The sequence below is a fragment of the Grus americana genome, chromosome 4 (assembly GCF_028858705.1).
Source record: "Grus americana isolate bGruAme1 chromosome 4, bGruAme1.mat, whole genome shotgun sequence".
Taxonomy (NCBI): domain Eukaryota; kingdom Metazoa; phylum Chordata; class Aves; order Gruiformes; family Gruidae; genus Grus; species Grus americana.
The window spans coordinates 24,992,663-25,014,258 of NC_072855.1; the positions used below are offsets into that span (position 1 = coordinate 24,992,663).

The 21,596-nt window shown below is 39.2% G+C and overlaps 1 protein-coding gene across 1 annotated transcript; it reads left to right on the plus strand.

Annotated features, from left to right (window-relative positions):
• Positions 1 to 671: 671 nt before the first annotated feature.
• PGM2 (phosphoglucomutase 2) lies at positions 672 to 20,795 on the plus strand. The gene is made up of 14 exons (XM_054823426.1): positions 672 to 829; positions 5,533 to 5,700; positions 6,579 to 6,685; positions 7,031 to 7,115; positions 8,401 to 8,484; positions 9,908 to 10,101; positions 11,267 to 11,456; positions 12,138 to 12,235; positions 14,718 to 14,898; positions 15,011 to 15,104; positions 15,950 to 16,079; positions 18,674 to 18,863; positions 19,510 to 19,643; positions 20,397 to 20,795. Exons 1-14 carry the CDS (start codon positions 758 to 760, stop codon positions 20,497 to 20,499), a joined length of 1,830 nt encoding a protein of 609 aa, XP_054679401.1. The 5' UTR covers positions 672 to 757; the 3' UTR covers positions 20,500 to 20,795.
• The last annotated feature ends 801 nt before the right edge of the window (positions 20,796 to 21,596 follow it).

The following is a 21,596-nucleotide window of genomic DNA, read 5'->3' on the forward strand; positions in this document are numbered from 1 at the left end:
GCTTGTACAACTCATTATTTCTATGAAAATTTACCCAAGTAGTACTCATTATTCTAACCAGTCATACATGCCATTAATACGTGATCTAGTGTATCCACAATAACATGCAGAAACAAAATGTTACATCTGATAACAAGGAGCAGCCCCAACTTGAAAGGGTGCAATATATAGCAAATTTATTCGCAAATAAACCCATTGTTTAACATGAACAATATATTCACAATACTGAACGAGATCTTTTCGTGAACGGTATTTTCAGCCCCCGATAGCAGGAATGGAGTTAGCCAACTTCTCACAGCACTACATAGGAATCATCCGGGATTCCGCAGGGTAACCTCTGTGCGGGGCTGCGAGGGGAAGCCAGGCTGCTGCACCACCAGGGCGATCCCCGGCGGCCCTGTCGGCGTCGGGGCAGCCCCTCGCCGCGTCCCGGGCGCGCAGGGCTTGGGAAAGGATAACGTTCAGCTCCCCGGTGAAATGCAGGGACGCGGCTCATCGGAGAAAATCATTAAACCCCCCACTCTTCCCGAGCCCCCCAGGCCAGCTCCGGCTCCCTGGCCGCGGCACAGGCGGGTGGGGCGGAGGTAGGGCGGCCCCGGCAGGGCCCTAGCCCTCGCCCTGGCCCTGACCCCGGCTTGGGCCCGGGCCCAGGCAGGCGGGCGGGGCGGAGTTGGGACGGCTCGGCGCGGCCCCGGCGGGCGGAGCGGAGCGGACGTGCTACGGAAGAGGGAAGGAGCGGGACGGCGGCAGTGGCGGTATGGCAGCGCGGAGCTCCGCCGGGGATGCGGCGCTCCGCCGTGCGGCCGAGCAGTGGTTGCTCTGGGATAAGGTGAGGGACGGCGGGGGGCGACGGTCAGCGGGAGCCCTCCGGGGCTCCGCCGGTTCCCCCTTCCCCTCAGGGGCTGCGGGTGCCGGGGCGGAAGGGGCCCCCTGGTCACGCAGGTGCTGGGGGGGGAAGCGATGGGAGCGCAGGCTTGTGAAATGACCAGACGGCGGGGGGCGAGTCTTGGCTTTTAAATCGTGTCGGTGCTTGGAGCGGTAGAGGCACTCGTTGGGTCCTTCCCTGCCGCTCTCAAAACGCTCTGGCGGGGGGGTGCTCTCCCCCCGTCTCCCCATCCCATCCCGCGGGGAGCGGGCGCGGCAGCGCTGGCGCGGGTGGGGCTGCGGTTCCGGGCGCCGCTGCCGCCCCCCTCCCGGCGCTGTCTGTCCCCGGCCTGTCACCTCGGCACTGATGTCATGTCATGCCATGTAGCGGCCCCCTCGTTAATTTAGAGACCCATCTAGGTGGTCTGTACGTATCGTCACTGCAGCTGGCTCTCAGCGGTATTGAATTTCTGTTTTAAAAGGGCCTGTATTGTTCCTAGCCTCTTCTGTTGTAGGGGCAGTTGATAGACTTGAATTATCAAAGGCAAGAATCCATTGCTGTGTTGTCTGTGTCTCAGTGTTAAAAACCTCCAGGCACCTCCATATTTTTTCTTTACTAAAATATTGTTTCCAAAAGACGTGGGCATGCTTCAAAAAACCTAGGAAATGCAGAATCTGTCCTGCTTCCTGACAGCATCGCCCAGTGCTTCTTGCCCCTCACTATTAATAAAATAACTCCTCAGTCTTCAATATTGTCTGGTTTCATGGTTTTTCCTCCCTTTTTCTGCTATTGCGTAGGAAAACTTTAGCATGCATTAAAAAAAAATCTGTGTATTTCTGTATTCCACCTGTCTAAAGAAATGTCTTGCCACAGTGGTGTTCTGGAAATGCTTGTGTAGTTGCTGCTGCAGTTGATGCAGGCCTGTGTTTGGTATACGTGGTTTGCATTGTTTGTGTGTCCCTATACATGAAATTTGTTCGTTTGGCTGCATTGGAACACGCTGGCCGTTGGCCCCTTCGGTCACTTTAATGACTGCGCTGGGCTCACTGTCATACAATGTCCTCTAGGTTTTGTGTAGTCCACATATTTTTTTGGTAAGGAGTCTCTGCTTATTTCAAGATTATCAAAGAAAACAGAATAATTCTTTTTTGTTTTTTTAGTATAATTTCTAGGTTCTAAAGGATATCATTAGAAGTACCTCAAGTTTGTTGTGATTCTTCAGTAAAGATCATTCAACTGGTTAACTGATGCATTACCCAGCTCTGTTCTTATTAATGATAATGCAGTGCCAAACCAGCCCTTCGTTCAGAAACGCTAGTGTATCACATCAAATGACAACAACCTTTTGCATCTTTTTTTTTTTTCCTGTTTAATTGATTTTGAGAAAACAGTCTGGTTTTAAAGGGCCTCCTATTTCCGTCACTTCCTTGACTAATGTTAGTTATGTTCCTGTCTTCTGTGTAATCATTTCATTTTCAACTGGTTATTCCAATTATTTTGTGAAACTCTCTGGAAATCCAAGGCAACATCTCTTATACTATCTTTATTTTTGAAAGGTTAGCTCTTTGTTAACAGTTGCATCTTTGACTCAGCAATAATTGACTGGTGTGCAATATCCATTGCTGGTTGCTCAAAAACGATGTGGTATTTTCATTTCTCAGGGAGCTCTTACATGTTTGTATTGAGTAACAAGAATCCGATATAACCCTTGTCCATTTACTCTGATATTAAAAAAAAAAAAGGGTCCTTTTTGATGTGTAGAGATAGGTTAATGTTTAATGATGATAAGCTGCATGTTTCTTGCAAAATAATAGCTTGCAAGAGCAAGCCTGTATGCCTGAAGACGGTCTTGCTGACTTAACAGGAAGTTTTTACCTAGATGACAATTACTGAGCTCGTTACCAGGCTATTTTCATCGCTATATTAATTACACTAGTATAATATTTTTCATTCTTTCTATTTTCAATCATAAAATTATGGTAGGTAGCTCCTGGTTTTGTTAAAAATAAAACCTATTTAGCCAGTAGCTGTCTGTCCACTCTAAAGCCTTGTGGGAATTCCTGCACTGATGAAGCCTCTTGGGGGCCTTCCTGTAGTGTCGATGAAGGTAAATAACTCAAGGGTTACCAGGTGATGTTTAAGCAAATTGCACTACTGGATATTAAATCTGTATTAAAACCTCTGCCGCTGTATTCACAGAAACCAGTATTCTCATATTTACATCCATTTTTATTTGAGAGTAGAAAAAGCATAACCTGAGAGAATCAATGAGGAAGGAAAAAAATGGCACTTCATCGTTTGGATACCATCGGGTCCATCTTTAGTAGAGATGCTGTGAGGATTTGGGTTTGGCTTTTTCTTCTGCTTAGAAAAAGTTAAGGTTTATTCCTTAGCTGTCATAACATTCCCAAAATTGAAACAAAATGGGAACAGTCATCTGTACAATTAAAAAAAAAAAAAAAAAAAGGTGGATTCTTAGGAGAATATAGCCATAAACAGTTACAACAGTAATTCTGCAAAAATCCTTCTGCTGTATTGAACAGACTAGGGCCTGGCTTTTAACATTACTTTTTAGAGAAAGTGTGTGTGTGTCAGGAGGGAACAACCCAAACAACTAAATTCACACAGTCAAGTTTTCTCTAGCAAATGACGTGGACTGAAACTCTGAGACTCAGGCAGCCACGTGGATAAGTACAATCCTTTAACCAGACCCGAAAAGCTGGAGAATCCCTGTAGTTTCACGGTAGATACCAAAGCTGGGAAATTCCTCTCACAACAAAACCAAACAAAAATCTCTTTGGTTGTGAGAGCTACGCTCTGATCCTAGCGTCAAGCTGCCCTTCTGTATTGGCGTCACAGTTTCTAGTCTGTCCAACATCTGTACAAACGTGTGCAGCGCCTACCTAAAGAGATGCTCATTGTGATGGTAAGAGACAACTCCTGTGCGCAAAGCTCGGGGGGGGGGGGGGAAGGTGACTGGGCACTGTACAAATCCTGATGCAAAAGGTGGCATTCAGGCTTTTCCTACCAGACATGACTTGAACTTTTTGCTGCAGTATCAGGCCTAATTTTTAAACAGCCTAAACTCAGAATAGTTATGCTGGCCTATATTATTCTATAATAACATAGAACTATATTTATTCTTGTAATTATAGAATATAATTATTCTATAATCATACAGAATTATGTTGAGCCTCCTACAAGGCGGTATCAGTTACAACATTCTTGAACTGGTAAATTGGTAATTCTTAAACTGGAAATGATTAATTCAGGGGTACCTAATTGCTTACTGCACCCAGGAAATCTGGTATTTTTCTTTAATGAGTCCAGCTTATTCTGCATTATGTAGTTTGCTCATTAGCACCAAAGGTTTAGCTTTTTGAGTGTTTATTTAATGGTGTTTGTCCTGCAGTAGCAGATGCACAGATCAATGATTAGAGCATCCAGACCCTGGTTGCAGTTTGGTTTCCACCTTTGTATGCAGGCTCACTCATGTGCCTACTACTGTGCATGTTCTGTGGCATTTTCTGGAGCTGCAGAAAATACCTGGGGTTTTTTTGCCTAGGATGATATGCCTTCCCTAGCTGTAAGTGTACCCAGGTCATCCAAGAAATAGTGACGTCTGTGACTTTTACGAGGTCATTCAGTTGACCAGAAATCAAAGCTTATGTCCACTTGGAAATTATAATCTTTGTACTGCAGCGTAAAGTGTGTGTAACCATGCGGTGACTAACCTGCAGAGTATGCAGCCTCTCCACATAACCCTGTTGCCTGGTGGCTGGAGTGTGCCATCTGTCCTCTTGGCTCATCGGTTTTCAAGAAATCAAATATTAAACTTCACAAATCCCGTGTTACTAAGATTGAGATGTTGGGGCATACAGGAACTTTGCTAGTTCCGAAGTTTGGAAACAAACAGAATTAATAACAATAAAGAGTCAATATGAGTAATACACCAGGAAAAGCAGTGAGACTTAGAAACCCCTCGCTGTTGGCAAGCGGTCCGACGCAGCCTTTCCGTCACCACTCTGCACAGTCAGTTAAGAATGCAGCTGTCGTTGCTAAGCTTTCATCCTGAGGGTTGTGCTTATTTTTACAAGCATTACCTGCAAATATATTGCAAATTGTCATCTTTATCTTCTGACCAGTCTGCTTAGTTTTGCTGCTGCCTCCAATGTTAGCCAGTCTTGGGAAAAGGTTATGATTTTATTTTTTTTTCAAGTCTATTTATAGTGTTATAGAAGTAACAAATATTTCTTAATCATCAGCTTAACTTTCTTTATATGTTTAGAGTAGTTCTTGTGATAACAAAAATTCTCTGAACTGTAAAGGTGCTTTTTTGTTTGTTTTTGTTTTTAAAACAAGAAAATATTAAAATAGACATCTTGGGAATATTTTCATTTCCCAAAATGTGATACATACACTGCTGTCAAGGCAGCATGTTCACCTAAGGAGATACATCTAAAATAAGTAATACTTGAGATTATACTGACTTAAAATTAGTAAGATGTAGCAGGAGTTCTGGTGTTCTTGAAGTGGTGTGTGATGTTTTGATACTGAAATAACTCAGTACAGAGAGTGGGAAAGAAAGTTCAGATAAGAAGCTTAAGAATATTAAAACCAAACAAAAATAAACTATTTCCTAGAATATCTGAATTTTGAATCTACAGAATCCAAAAACTTCTGCAATTGTGAAGCAATTGGTTGCCGAAGGAAATGCTGGAGAACTGCAGAAGTACTTTGGCTCGCGGATGGAGTTTGGCACGGCGGGGCTCAGGGCTGCCATGGGAGCAGGGATTTCCCACATGAATGATTTGACCATTATCCAGACAACCCAGGTACTGTGGTTCGTGCTTTATCTCACTTAACTGGCTGTGTATATGAATGGAAGAGCCTCATTTATGACAAGCAAACAAGTATTCTATGGAAGTATGAGGTTTTTACCATTCCTCCAGTTTTCAGAAGTCATTTAAATGATAATTATTAGCTGAGTGCTGATCTCTGAAAACAAGCAGAGAGAAGCTATCAAGCCATTAAAATAAGTTATTTTCCATATTTAATTTGCAATTGAATTTCTACACAGCTACAGTTAAGCTGAAGTGGATCAATTAGTCCTGATGCAACTACAAAAAACCCCAAATGTAGCCAGCATTTGGCAAAGCTCTGTGTATGTTGGACATAAATTTACATAAATACACTAAAGCTATATATACGCATATAGGTCCTAAAGTAGATCTACTTGGGGAGAGCTTAAAAAAACCCCAAACCTTCAATTACTGCAGCCTGGAGTGGTGATGTACCATGTCCTAAACAGGTGTCATTACTAAGGGTGAGATTCAATTAAAAAATGGAGAGATTTTGGTTAAAAACCTGAAATATTGGCCAGTTGTTGTCTTCCTCATCTGAGACCGAACACAGCTACATCATTTCTCAAAACCTGTGATTCAGACTAATCGTGTTAACTGTTTCTTTCTGGAGTTGGTTTGGATTTTTGGAAAAGTACTCAAATGCTGTCCAGCTTCATTGTATTGCTTTGAAGGTTTCTGATATTTCTTGGTGTTTACTGGTCCTAGACAAACTGGATCCCAGTCCAGTTCAGTGAGATGTGATGTGCACTCATTTTTCTAAGATGTCAACATCTTAGCAATCATCCTAATGCAATGATAAATTAAATATTTAGATTGGGTTAGTGAGATGGGTTTGTTGTTGTCCTCAGGGATTTTGCAGATACCTTGAGAAGAATTTCAGTGACCTGAAAAAGAGAGGAGTTGTGATTGGTTTTGATGCTCGTGCCCATCTTTCCAGCGGAGGTAGTAGCAAAAGGTACTTTTTAGGTTTTAAGTATTTTGTAGATGTCTTGTGTGATCCATTATGGTTTTATATCTGCTTCAACAGTATTTTCTTTTTCTGTAGAGTGAATTAAGGTGAGGGATTTATAGTATTTTTATATTTTGTTAGTGCCAAAGCAGTTCTTAGAGTTGTGCTTTGTCTCTTGGGAATAGTGGTATTTAAATTGGGTCTATATAGTAATTTGGGGTTTATTGATGTGGGGGTTTGTTTGTTTTTTATTTTAAATTGGAGTGTGTGTGTGTGGGAAGCTCTGAATTCTAGGAAACCAATTGGTGAGAAAATGAATATATTTCCTAGGCATCTTTTCTTCCTGTTTAGGTTTGCAAGACTTGCTGCTAACACCTTCATCAGTCAAGGAGTTCCAGTTTATCTGTTCTCTGATATAACACCAACTCCTTTTGTGGTAGGTTTCTCTTTTATCTTTTTATATTCATAAAAGTGCTGTTGGATATCTTGCATTTCTTACATTAAGGAAAACTAGATAAGCCACTTATAACTTTTTAAGCTCTACCTGCATTTAGTCTTATGGTCATTTAGCTGCATTTAGTTTACTACATCCACAGCAAGAGAAGGAAGAAGCTTAGTGGAATATCAGTGCCAGCAGGATGTGTTTCTGTTCATTCCTGCTTTCAGCCAGATTTCTTGTAGAGGACGTCTCATCGTTCCTAGATTGCTGTGGAGCCTGAAACATACACACACCTCTAGTTTTGTGAGTTTGGGTTGGTTGGTTCGGTGGGGTTTTTTATTTTTTTGTTTTCTTTTTAGGGTATTAAATCCAAAGCAGCCTTTTCAAATCGTGTGTTGTTGGAGCGTGGCAATGTTATGCTGGGAGGGTTGTTGAATATGTCCGCGTTTTCACCGTCGGATCACTAGGTGTCAGTGCTCTAGAGCAATGAAGAAAAGCCCTCCCTACCTTTGCAGTAAAAGCAACAATTTCTCCACATACTGGTTGCTCCAGTGAGTGCTCCCAGCACAATGCAGCGGGATGAAGACTCTGAATGTAGCATTCTTGTACTGATACAAATTTTTGTAGATTTAGGGTCAAATTCTTCATCGTGGACCTTAAAGCAGTGTTGCAAGAACTGCAGTTGATTGCATTCTCTATTAAATAAAGAGCCAGGAGTAAACTCGAACTGAACCTGTGGTCACAAATAATGCTGTATTTTTAATTCACTCCATCTGTTTTGGACTAATTTATAAGAGCTCCCTCCAAAACAATTCTCTTCTGAACCACGATGGAGTAGTTGCTCCACAGGCTGCTCTCAGAAGATAGTATGGACAAGACTGCTCCAGTTGTAATTCTCTACCTGATGCAGACTTCTGTCATGACCCCAACAGACTCTGCACCCGTAAAGACCCCAGGTATCTCAAGTCATTCTACAGTAGGCAACACGTGCATTTGTTTTCATTCTATAAAAACACTACTCTAGAGATCCACAAAGCATCTGAAACAACACTAAGAACATATAAATGGCAAAATGAACAAGAAAAAGCAAGGGCTAAAGTTGTGCAGGGTGGTGGGGTCTAGTGGAGCAAGTACTACTTGGCTTCTGCTTTAGAGTCAGTCTGTAGGAATCACATCCTGGCTTTCTTTTCGTTCAGCATTATGGAAGTATTGCATATGCATGAGAATAAATAATATAGAACATTTTGCACATTCCACTTCAGATAACTTTCTCTTGTTACAGCCATACACAGTAACTCATCTGAAGCTTTGTGCTGGAATTATGGTTACGGCTTCCCATAATCCAAAACAAGATAATGGTTACAAGGTATTCCTGTACGATTTATTTTCCAGCTTTTTTCAAACATTTTTTTCCATGTAGAGACCCTAATACTATTGTGTATAGTTCCTATCATGTTATAGACCAAATTAATTGATAGTTTGAGCTCTTCTAGATGTATGTATTTAAAGCTAGTAGTATGTTATACTAATAAGGTAATTAAAATCTTAGCTCTAAAAAGCAGGAAGATAAGTAATACCATTGCATATTTTGGAACACTTTAAAATATTAACTGACCTCTTTTCAAAAACATTAATCATTTCTCCAATTCATGATTTAAAAAGATCTCTGTAGTTTTACAAACTCAGAGAATTAAAAATATGTGAAACCTAATGAGTTGCTTGTAAAAAATGTTTTGAATAAATTCCATTAATTTCTTGCAGTATATCTTTCTTTTGCTAAGTGACAGAGTTATCAGTGTGACTTTTTTCTATGACAGAAATCTGCTTTCCACTGAAAAAAACATGGCTCAGCTGCCTGTCTGCCAGTCATATACAGGCTGTTTCCATAATAGAAAAATGGAAGTTGGGAGATCTTTTTTGTTGTCTTAATAGAAAAACAAAGCACTGGCAGGGATGATTCCTTCCTGACTCTCCCTCCAGAACTTCATGTCTGTTTAAAATTGCTTTTTTTTAATATTTCATGTGTTGATCTTGATAAGCTTGTTTGGATGTTTTATCAATTACTTTCTAAATCAACTTCATTTTTTCTTAATGTTTTGTTATTTGGGCTACATATGTGCATGGCCCAGATGCTTTTAGGTATTTTTCCTTAAACTTGTGGTCTGTGAACCATCAGTAGAAGGAAGTGTGCAAACAACTTTCAAAAAGGAAAACATAATAAGTACACCTCTTCCTGGGTTGTAAACAGTCAGCAAAAAAGGAGAAGACTACAAGTAACGAACACCTTGAAACTTAATTGAATTTGTGATCGCTGTTGTGACAACACTGCGGCTGTAGGCAGCTGCAAAGTTTTTGTGCCTTTTTCCTTAATTTGTTTTTGTGGTACATGTGTTTCACATTTGCATACTTTTTTCCTCTTAAGAACTCTTCTATATATAATGATTATACCTAAAAATCTAGAAGAAAGTACATGAAATAGCATGGGCAAGTTATCAGTCCCAAGGCTGGCAGACAGGCTGATACTTCTCAATAAATGAGCTGGGTCTTGTTTTGTGTTTCATTATGGATTTTGATATCTTCTGATAAAATTAAACAGGTTTTTTTACAGAACAAAAATGGGATGTGAGAGGAAACACTGAGAATATGAACAGGGGAATATTCTGGGTATACTTAAGCCTAATTTACTGTAATACTCTACTGATTGTAGTGCACCTTAGCCAACAAAAAAATAATAAAGCTATCCTACAATATTAATGACCAAATACTCAGTTACCCTATTTATTATTTAGGTTTACTGGGAAAATGGTGCTCAGATCATTTCCCCTCATGACAAAGGAATTTCTCAGGCTATTGAGGAGAACCAAGAGCCGTGGCCTCAGGCTTGGGATGACAAACTGATTGACAGCAGCCTGCTACTTCATGATCCATATGCCACGGTTAATAAGGAGTATTTCAAAGACATACAAAAACAGTGCTTTCACAGGTAACTGGTGTTAACTCTGTTAAGAATAAGGGATTTTCCATCTAGTACATCAGTGGGGTAGTTTAGATTGATGGAAATCGGGACAGCTGTGATCCTGCCATGACCCAGTTCTGTCTGTGCCTTCTTGTCATCTTTTGTGGTAGCACTGGCAGCTGTGTGGTGATGTAGGAAGCCAGTTCATAAAGCAGGTCTGGCAGAAGTCTAACCCAGCAAAGTGAGCAATTAGTTTCTGATTATATCATCTCCCTGTAGTTGCATGACCACGCATCAACCAAATGCCACAGTGAGACTGGGGCTGTCTTGTGCAGCTGAGGGGTGAGCTGACACTGACGGTGCAACAGCATTAAAATAGACTTCTAAGAGAGAAGGTGCACCAGGCTGTTACGCCAGTTCTGGAAGAAGGAGGTCTTGCTCTGTCATTCTAGCCTTGTGTGTGCTCCTGGTGGCCTTGGGTGCCTTGCATGAGCCTGTTCCTCTCACTTGCTCTGTAAAAACTTTACTCAACAAAATCAAGTGGATGTTTCTCTTTGCAATTAACAAGTAGAATCGGTTTATGGGTTAGATGACCAGCAACCTGTTAGATCTGCTTATTTACATCAAAATTTTAACCACCAGTAACCATGTTCTTACTCTCGCTAAGAACAAAGTCAGAATTACTAGAAAGTTGGGGCTATGTGAGATACTATGCTGCCTTTTCAGAACAGGAGTTAAATGTCTCTTTAGGAGTTTGCGTGCCCTTAGGTATGTTCTACACTTTCAGTAACGTACTTCATAAAAATGAGTGTGCTCAAATGAGGCACGGTGCTGTCGGTTCACTGGGTTCACAGTCATTGGAGCTGGTTTCAATGACAGAGTTGGGGATGAAGAGTATTATTAGTCAGTGGTATTTGTTCTCCACTTGCCTCCTTTGGGGTTCAGAGTGTTCTAGCTTTCTTATTCCAGTGATTTGCACATACCAGGACGTAAGATATCAAGAGTGACTCAATATTACTGAAAAATGAGGCTAAGCCAATTTTCAAGCCATTACCTTTAAAATCTGACCTTCTTTAATTCATAATTTTAACAGTAATATAGAATACTGAGTCATATCTGTTTCCAAATGTAGTCAGTTTTGTGCACAATATTTTTCCATATCCGAGTTTACTGTTAATCTGTTTTATTTCAGGAATATAAACAAGGAAACAAGCCTGAAATTTGTTCATACTTCTGTGCATGGCGTAGGTCATAAATTTGTGCAGTTGGCCTTCAAGGCATTTGACCTTAGCCCTCCTTTTGCCGTTCCGGAGCAGAAGGATCCTGATCCAGAATTCCCCACAGTGAAATATCCAAATCCTGAAGAAGGCAAAGGTGTTCTGGTAAATAGGTATTTTTTAAATAGTTGCAGTGATTTTCAGTGTTTCCTTTCTGCCAGTAGTCATGGCTATAAATATTGGTTGAAGGTCTATTTTGTTTCTGTTTTCATAGCCTTGCATTTAGTGAAGAGTTAGCTTGTATCCTTTCATTGAAATTTATAACTCTTTTTGAACCAGTCAGGTAATAATCAGCTATAACTTTGAACTACTCTGTTCTGCACTCTAACAGAATGGGCAGCATCTGCACATAGAACAAAGCGATACAGTTCCTTTTAACAAATTAATAATGAAAAAATCTTCACAGTTGGTTTTGGAAAGTTTCTACAATTTACATCTGAAATAGGACTAAATTGTTCTGATACGACACCAGGAGGGGGCAGAGGAAGTTCTGACAGATGGTCAGAATTTTTGCTGCAAGTATTTCTGCTACGCTTTGTTATTGAAGGATCCTGTTGAATCTAAGTAGGTTTTGATTCAGGCTGCAGAAGTGGAATGATGTAGGTGAAGTTAAATATCCTGCGCTCTGCTGTGGCCAGGTTTGAAGTTTATTTTTTTTGTAGAGAAACATGATTTTGGGTGTTTGAGATTAAATAAATTGGGAAAATTATTTGAAACCTATAAAGAAAGTGAAAATATTATTTGGGAGAATTAACACTCATCTGGTCTTGCTTACCACTTTTCCAGACATTGTCTTTTGCTTTGGCTGAAAAAGATGGGGCAAAAATCATTTTAGCAAATGATCCTGATGCTGATCGACTTGCAGTGGCAGAGAAACAAGAGAGGTATGGTAATAAAGAAATGCAAACCATTTACGTTTTTTACCTAAAGGCTAGGCTCATTTGGGGGGTTCTTGCAACCTGTGTTGCAGAGGAAGATAGAATAGTTATAGTAGTCATTTTTGGGCTGAAAGCACATAGAACTGTGAGAGGACTGTATGAAGCAAACCACAGTGGGGATGGTAAATGAAATAATGATTAATATTAGACACTGTACATAAGCCTACTTGACACTTGCTGTACTTGAGGCATGTACAGAAACATGTGAATTGTGATTGTGCTAGACCTTTTTAAAGGTAGCTTTTCAGTTAGAAATTTTTCACAAAATACTGATAAACATTCTTTCGTACAATGTTTATTAAATAATAATTTGAATATTCAGGAGAACCTTTATAGTTCCCTGATAATCTCAGGAATAGGGACCATCCCTGTTCTTTAATACGAGTTCCTTCTTTCTCAAATACTGTAAGATGATTGGGGCCTCTCTCGCTCAGTTCCCCACTGCTATGCATAATGTTACGTACCTGTGTTTCACCCTTAAGCTTTGTCAGTGTTTGGTACTTCTCAGTGTAGTCATTTGTACTCTCTCCTTTAAGGACCAGCTATACATGCATTATTTATCTATGTATATCCTGTCAAAGAATGGGATCACAAAACGTAAACTTGCTCAAACAGGGGCTTCTCATAAATTTTTCATATGTATGGAATGTGTAACCTATAGTTCTGACTCAATATTGCCATCCCCTTATTTCATGCCCCCTGATATTCTGTGCTTCTGCAATTGTTTGCATTTCTGTATTGTGGTTATATTTGATGAATGAAAATAAGCTGAAGTACTGCACTTAGTTTCATATCATGTTTCTCTTTTATCTACCTTGATAAAGCAGAAACTAATCTGAGCAGTTAGAAACCATAAATCTTTAATAAAAGTAAACTTCAAAGTTTTCAGCTCAGAGAGGAACAGAACAAAAATCTGCTGCTGGGCCAGGAGCAGCAATACTGTAAATCAATTCCCAATGCATGAGAACCAGAGGAGGGATATAAAATGACGGCAGCAGTCCTTGGTACCCAAGGGATGAGATGGGCACCTGCTAGATGTCCTCACTGATTGTGGATGATGCAAGCGTTTGGACCTGAATCAGTTATGCAAATTCCAAAAACCCAGTAAAAGGAGGCAGTGCAAATACCCATTTTGCTTACCAGACGACCTCTTTTGGTCTTGTAGCAGCTTCAAAGGTGGCAGTATTTTATGTGGGTTTTTGTTGTTTTGTTGGGGTTTTTTAACTTGTTATCCTCACAGTATGAACTAAGGAGGCTTCTCTGCCTTTAGAAGAATGGGCTAATTGGCTCTCTCTGCTGTATCTTTGGCAGCATTAGCTGGAATATTCTTACTTTAATGGATTTGGCCTGTGCCAGCCTCAGTTGGCAATTCAGCGTTGAGGGAAAAGCATAAAAAGGGTTAGTTTGTGCTGGTTATGATGGGTTAAAACAAGAATACAAAAACCACTCATAGCTTTTTGTCTAAAAACTCACAGCTATCAGAGACTTGAAGGGGGGTGTTAGTTTATTGTATTTATCTCCACTGAGAGCATGGTGCTCTCATTCTGCTACCTCTTTGCTAATTGTTTAGCCAGTCTTAGTTGTCTCCTAACTTCTGGTCCTGCGTCCTCCTCTCAGGCCTCTGCTGTAGCTGTTCATACACTAATCGAATATTAATAATAGGCTTCTACAGTATCTGTACTTCTTCTTTGACAGAAACTCCTGCTAGAGCACACTCTCTCAGCGCTCTTACACTAAGTTGTCGCTGTGCATTGCTTTGTGCCTGTTGGCATCAAAAAATGCAGGAGACTGAGTCTGCTTCTCTTTCACAACAGGTACTGTTTCTGTAGGTCTTGATTTTTGTCAGTTTGGCAGTGTCTTTGTCCCCTTTTGTGACTGGGAATTTTTGGGCAATTTTGACATCTACCTTTCTCTTTTTCCTTAATTTTTTCTTGTTCTAGCAACACGTCAATGTTAATCTTTTTTTACCTGTTTGAGATATTTTCCAATCTTCCTCAATGACTAATTGGTGTATTTGTGATTAAATAAAAGGTACTTGTCACTGAGTCAACTAAAAATACTGATCACTTGAGAATTGTACTTTCGTGTCTTTGTGCTTGTCTTAATCATTGATTTTATAATTTGTCTGCTGAATATTTTTGTTTTACTTAAAATATGCTGGAAATATCACTGTTTCATCTTTGGATAGACTCAAAAGCTGGTACGTATGATGGAGGAAGAAGGTAACCACTTCAGAATTCTTTGGGGGAGGAATTTTTTTGTTTTTTCATAATGAACACATATTAGCTTGTTACTGTTACTTGGAACTCAAACATGCCGTGGTTTTATTTGCTAGTATTCACATATGGAAGAACCAGTAGATTATTTCTTTTTCCAGTATTATCCTTTGAATTTATATACTTTCTATTTATTTTCTTTTTCCATCCAGTGGTGAATGGAAAGTGTTTTCTGGAAATGAGCTGGGAGCTCTTTTAGGCTGGTGGATCTTCACTTGCTGGAAAAATCATAATAGCGATACTTGTGCCATTAAAGATGTCTACATGTTATCCAGTACTGTTTCTTCCAAAATCCTGAGAGCGATTGCACTAAAGGAAGGTTTTCACTTTGAGGTAAGCTGTTACATGTTATTCCACGTTCTTTTATTTGCTTACCTACACAGTGGCATATCTTTGTAAAACATTGCTTTTATTTTTAATGCCTTTTTTCTCCTCACTGCTGTAGGAAACACTGACAGGTTTTAAGTGGATGGGCAACCGTGCCAAACAGCTCATGGACCAGGGAAAAGCTGTTCTTTTTGCATTTGAGGAAGCTATAGGTAAAAACCAGAATATTAAGTTCTAGTCCTGTAAAATAGTGGAAGTAGGACTATTGCAAAAAATGACAATGTAAAGTTGCCCTCAACACAACAGGTGTATTTCCAGTGAGTAACTGATATCATCCATTTGGATGCTTGATATCACTAGTTGTAATCCTTTGTATCTCCACTTAGCACAGAGTATGACGATTTCAGTAGCATGGCTATGTAGACTTGGACTGCAAATTCTGCACAAACTATTTAAAAAAACTAAACAAACATGTTTTTCAAACTTCAAGTTGAGTATTTAGCTGACAGTTTTAAGCTAAGTTTAAATGTGAATAAAGTAAAAACTCCCCTTAAATTATACTTGTATAAACTGGAAAGCCATGATTAAAAGCTATAAATTTGTAAGAAGGAAATTGTAAAGCTATAATGCTATTTCTCAAGTATCTCAGTACCTGAAAACCAGAGAAAATGTAACTAATTTCACGGATAATTATCAGTGTTACCATATGCCACCATGTAAGGGTAATCACATTTGAGACAAAGTGCTATACTTGCATTGTTCCTGCAGTGTGGCATTTCTCTTTCATGAGAGCTCCAGAAGTACTCGGGAGCATCTGGCACTGATACGATACAAATCTCCCTGTGTCTTGAAATTCCATTAAATACCCTGTTTATCAAAATTAACACTGATTAGAAGATAAAATTTTTCCATTTTTGGTTTAACTCTAAAATGTCTGTACTATGGTAATGTGCATGTCTCCTTTAAAAGATGTTGGTTTGATTAACACACACACTCTCCCATTTTATCTTACTTCCTCATAAAAATATATCAAATGTATATAATTTTCTTTGTTTAGGGTATATGTGCTGTCCTGCTGTTCTGGACAAAGATGGTGTCAGTGCTGCTGTTATAACTGCAGAGATGGCTAGCTTTTTGGCAACCAGGAATTTGTCTTTGTCTCAGCAGCTGAAAGCTGTCTATGATGAGTGAGTTTGATTATAATTGTTTAATTTTCAGATTTTCTCCATTCCATATACCGGGGTTAATAGGGACTCAATAGCAACGTATAGTAGATGAAGAAATAAAAATTGGGTTCTATAACATATATAACATAACATATATAACATTATATAACATAATTCTGTGTTAATAGCAGTCTTCTAGAAAGCGCTCCTGCCTCAAGGGCAGTGATACACTTATGACTTTGTTTTGTGTCATTTTAAGGTATTTTAAAAATAATAATATTACCTTACTAATTTGCTATTAGTTAATGAGATTTTTGTTTGTCTGAAAGGTTTCTCCCTTTTGTGAAGTCCTGCTCTTCAGTCCTTGTACAGAAGATTGGCCTGTCTTTTGGCCAGCAGTATTGCTGTGTTGTAGAGATTGTAGTGCCTCTTGCTGTTTAAATGTGCCAGACACACAAAAACGCTGATGGCAGAATGGGTCTGAGTAGCTCTGGCGTATTTATGCTACTCATAGAAGCCAGCTTGCTTCTGTCCTGCTTGCAGGGCTACCTGTGATTAAATTAATTCTAGTTGGCTCTAAAGCTAGGCTTGTTATATTACTCTGTCTTTTTTTCATGGATAGTGTATGTTGGTTGTCCTTTTGACTCCCGAATACTGAGATTTGAGCTGATTATGCAGAAGGGCTGTGACTGTTTGGTCATGACTATTGGCTATATACAGCTGGGTATCCCTCTGAGAGCTTCCAATGTGAGGCACTATTTTTCTGTTGTTCTTGTTTAACGTGTTCAAAGACCTACAGAAATGAATAGCAAAGATGGCTGTTAGATTTCATGGGCCAGAGAGTGGTTTTTTTTTGGGGGGAGGGTTGGGTTATTTGCTTTAAAGAAGGGAACGGTGCAGGCAGGCAGATACTCTCCACATTTCATGTCTCATAGACACTAACAAAGGAGTGGTGGAACCTGCAAAGAGACTCATGGAAAACTCCAGCCTTTGTGCTTCTTGTTTTCCAGTTCTCAGATCTCTCATTTGCATTCAGCACTAGCCATGCTTGTTTCATCCACTGTTTAAGAAGGAATCAAGTGGCAAAGACTTGCTAACACACTGCGTAAATAAATTGTGGAATTTATCAGCCATTGTATCGGGCAGAAGTAAACAGTAAGAAGAAGCGTGGAAGAGGAATTCATGCCCAGAGCTGCAAATATAGCATCTGACATGAGAAGTCCCTTAATTACTAATAGCTGGAAGTGTATATTCAAAGAATTACCCTACTCTGGCTCGCACTGTTTATTTTTTTAACACTCATTCAGTAAACACCTGCTTCAGGTTGCCCTCAGAAACAGAATTGTTAACAGTGGAACTCAGCTATGCCACATTGCTACTGTGTATGTAGCCACTGAAGAGGATTCTGGAAGTCAGAGCTTATTTAGCATAAAAGCAGTCTGTAGCTGCACCTCAAAGTAAGATGTCACTGCACATAGTCACTGTTTGTGGAAAAGCTACAGATACAGGGAAGGATAGAAAATCTGCCTTATTAAATGGATGCCTGATAACTGGAGGGGGTTCTTGTTCTGTTTTGGGGGGTTGTTCTGTGTGTGTTTGGTTTTTGTTTGCTTGTGGCTAGTATAGAGTTGCAGTTTTCTACTCCTTACTACTTTATTCTTCGTTAGATTTGTCTTGTGAGTTGCTGTTCAAGCAGAAGAAACTCTACTCTGCATTTTGGAGGTATAGAACAGTAATCTGTTCTCAAAGAAGTCAGTGCAGATCAGGAAAAGGACACACTCCTAGCAGGCTCATCACTTCTTTCAAATATAGGATAGGTTTTGTAAATTCCCTTGCTGGATTCTCAAAACTGATTTAACAACTATTGACCTTCAAGATGTCCATTTTGGTATAAACATGACCCTATTTAAGGAACCTTTCAGGTTTCTAGCATGAACATCCCAGTACTAATGAAAGGTTCTGCCCTTCAGATTTTCCCTGGCATCAAGGACACTCTTGAAGTATGGATCTGTAGTAAGAGCTCACTTAAACAACCAGTCCGGGCTTGTATGCTTTTCAACAACATGCTGTTTTGAAAAAGTCAGTCTTAGCAGGTCATTCGTCTTTGATACAGATTCTGCATCATATTACCTGGCAGCGAACAGATAAGGTAAAGAGACGCTGTTCAGAACAGTTTGGTTTAGTAGAAGCAATTTAATAGGAGAACAGCTTCTGCAATGTGATTGGAAAAAACACTCTGGAATTTGTTTTACTTGGAAAAGGTCAGCTGGAACCCAGTCAAGGAAGCTATTTAGATGTAGTCTGTTCTCTTCCTATGGTGGTTAGATCTCTTCAAGGCAATATTGACATCTTTTTTCCTTCTGGTTTAGCAGTAAACTTTCTCATTTTTAATCATTAAAAGGAAAATATGTCTGCACAGAAGTTTCTTTGAAGTATGTAAAATAGGACAATTAAGCTGTTGAGGCCTTTTTAAAATTTTAAGGGGTTGAACTGATGGTACAGTTGGCTGACCATGAGTATAGATTCATGCTTTATAGGAGGTTGTATAATGTGTACGGTGTACAACTCTAAGAAGAGCATTGCTTCTTCAATTCATTAATGCTGTGTCTTCACAGATATGGCTTCCATATTACCAAAGCTTCATATTTCATCTGCCATGATCCTAAAGTTATTCAACAGCTTTTTGACAACCTTAGAAATTTTGATGGAAAAAACACATACCCAAAATCTTGTGGTAGATTTAAAGTTTCTGGAATAAGGGATCTAACTACTGGATATGACAGCAGCCAGCCAGATCAAAAGGCTGTAAGTATATTTTTGAAATTATATGTAGATCATTTAAGTATGTATATACACATATATAAAAAAATTCTCCAGAGAAATGCTCTAAACGTTATATTACATCCTGAGTTTTAAACTAAGTTGCATTGGAGATGATTGTTTTGCCTTGGTGGGAGGAAATGAAGGCTGGGAGGCGGGGAGGGTTGGGGCTTTTGTTTGGTTTTGTGGTGTTTTTTCTCTCCAAGATGACAGTCTGTAAAGGGAAGTAGGAGGATCTTGCTGTGTTGCTACAGCAATCTTGCATTATCTTGTTGTAAGTTAAACTGTCTACTGAAATGTGGCTTTGGGTTCTTTAGTCTTCTGCAACCCACGTTTCTCTTCCTCCTGGGAAATGCCATCACAGAGCAATTTCTATTTGCACTAAAAATGTTGACTAGCCTTGAAATGAGCTACCTAGCAGCAATGTACTGCTTCTGGGTTCTAGGTTGAGGGTAAGACTGTCATTTGTCTGTTGTGGTCTCAAGGCCACAGTGATGAAGAAAACAGAAAAAAGCTTAATTTTAACTGATCCTTTAGTTATATTGTATGACGTCAAGTCATGGTTTTGTCTGGAATTCATTATATATAGTCACTTTCCAAGTTTCTAAAAAATTATTCTTACTATTTCTAGATACTTCCCACTAGTAAAAGTAGCCAAATGATAACGTTCACTTTTGCTAATGGAGGAGTAGCCACAATGAGAACCAGCGGGACGGAACCAAAGATCAAATACTATTCTGAACTCTGTGCACCTCCTGGAAACAGGTATTGTCACCGACAGTAGTAAATTCTGTGTGATAGGGAGTGTGTGGCTTTTTGGTATTGTTTTGGTGGGGAAGGGGCTCTCCATGATCAAATAATATTACTACAGTCATCATTTTAGCAAAATTTGCATAAACCTTCAATTCTGCAAAGCTTGTTGATGCATTCTTGTTACTGAAGTTCCTTTGAACTTGGTTTCACATTCAGTAAAAACAATATAAAGAAAAACATTTTGCCTTAAATAATAGTGGGTATATTCACTCTCTTTTTACATACATAGTTGCTTTAACCTTATATAACTGTATGAAAAGGGTTTAAAATACATTAGAACAGTTTAATGTTTAGTAATTATATCCTTGACTAATAGCCTTGGAAATCATATAGTCTTAAAGATAAGCAATTATGAACTTATGTAACAAAAATAATGCGTACTCGCAGATGAAACTTCATCTGAAATTACAAGTATAAAAGTTACATTTCTAATTACATACATTTAGTAATAGAAGATCTTCTGAACTCAAACTAGCTGTTCTATTTTAGAGTATATTGTGGGCTTATGTTTCTCCATATAAGTGCCTTCATGCACATCAGTTGGAAGTGAACATCAGTGCATTACCATAGAAATCAAGTGTATATACTTTTAGCCTTAATAGAAAATGTTTGTCTAAAACAATGCAACAGACTTAAAAATACTGTGCTTTTTAGCTTCTCCACTGTGACGCTGTTTTCTGTGTTTGTGTGGATTTTGTTTCTCAGTGACATTGAACAACTGAAGAAGGAACTAGATGAATTGGTCAGCGCTCTTGAAAAATACTTCTTTCAACCAGAAAAAAATAATCTTCAACGAAAGACTGAGTAAAATAGCAAAATTACTACCTTAATTGGTTTTTGCAGCATTAGAAGTGCATTATTTAACAAGTAAGCATTTTTAGGACCAAACATCTGAGAACTCAGACTAAAAAGACTTCTGCTTTTATTTAAGAGTTATTCTGGGTACTCTTGGATCTAGTATCTTACTTTAGAAGGAAAGTATCTTTACCCTTAGAGGACCAAAAATTCCAATCAGTTGAATTAAAAGCTTTATGAACTACAAGTTGACTGCAAATGTATTTCAATCAAACCTTGTTTTAATTAAATATTATAAGTAATACCCTGTTTTGTGGGTACTTTTATTTCTTTTGTGTGTGTGTAATCTGGTAATACTATGCAACTTAATCTAGGTTTAGATTTGCAAAGCGAGTCCTTCCGTTAACAAGAAACACTGAAAGCCTGTGGTGAGACTTTGACAAACTTGGGGCCAATGTTTCAGAAATAGTGATCTTTCTTGGGCATTTTGCCCAAATAAGCAAGAAAGTCACAGTGAATTTGCCAGAGAGCTATTTGCTGTGGGACTATATATCATATTCCAGATTAGAGATACTAAGTGTACTAAACTGCCTTTTAATACCATGAACATATTATGATAATATATCTACATACAGCACCTTTCTGTTGCCTCATTGAACTGCACATAGTTAGTTCAACGCATACCCCAGTCTCAGAGTCTGTCATACAGCATGCTACCATGACCTGATGCATACTTCTGCATGTCTAATTTAGAGCAGAAGTTTCCATTTTATTGCATGCTGTTGTCTGCACATGCAGAGCCTGAGAGGGTTATTTGGAGGTTTCCAGTTGACTTTAATATAAGGGTTTTATGCATTTTCACTGCTTGGTTTGGATATCGGTGTAGCTTTAACAGCCCCAGTACTTTTTCAGTAAAGACACCCCTTTCCCAGAATTACTTCTGGTGTCCCATGGAAGTTGACTAGTTGCCAGACCAAGCATAGATCAAATTTACCAAATTATTCATAAAGGAACAAACTTGCCATTCCATCCCCAGTAAATACTAGCTTACCTGGTTAGACAAGATGGTAAGCAAAGAGCACTGGATGCCTGCTTTTACCTTACAGACTT

Coding starts and splice junctions, on each gene's coding strand:
- PGM2 (XM_054823426.1), top strand. CDS start 758: ATGGCAGCGCGGAGCTCCGCCGGGGATGCGGCGCTCCGCCGTGCGGCC. Junction 11,457..12,137: donor AAGAAGGCAAAGGTGTTCTG/GTAAATAGGTAT, acceptor CCACTTTTCCAG/ACATTGTCTTTTGCTTTGGC. Junction 15,105..15,949: donor TGCATTTGAGGAAGCTATAG/GTAAAAACCAGA, acceptor TTCTTTGTTTAG/GGTATATGTGCTGTCCTGCT.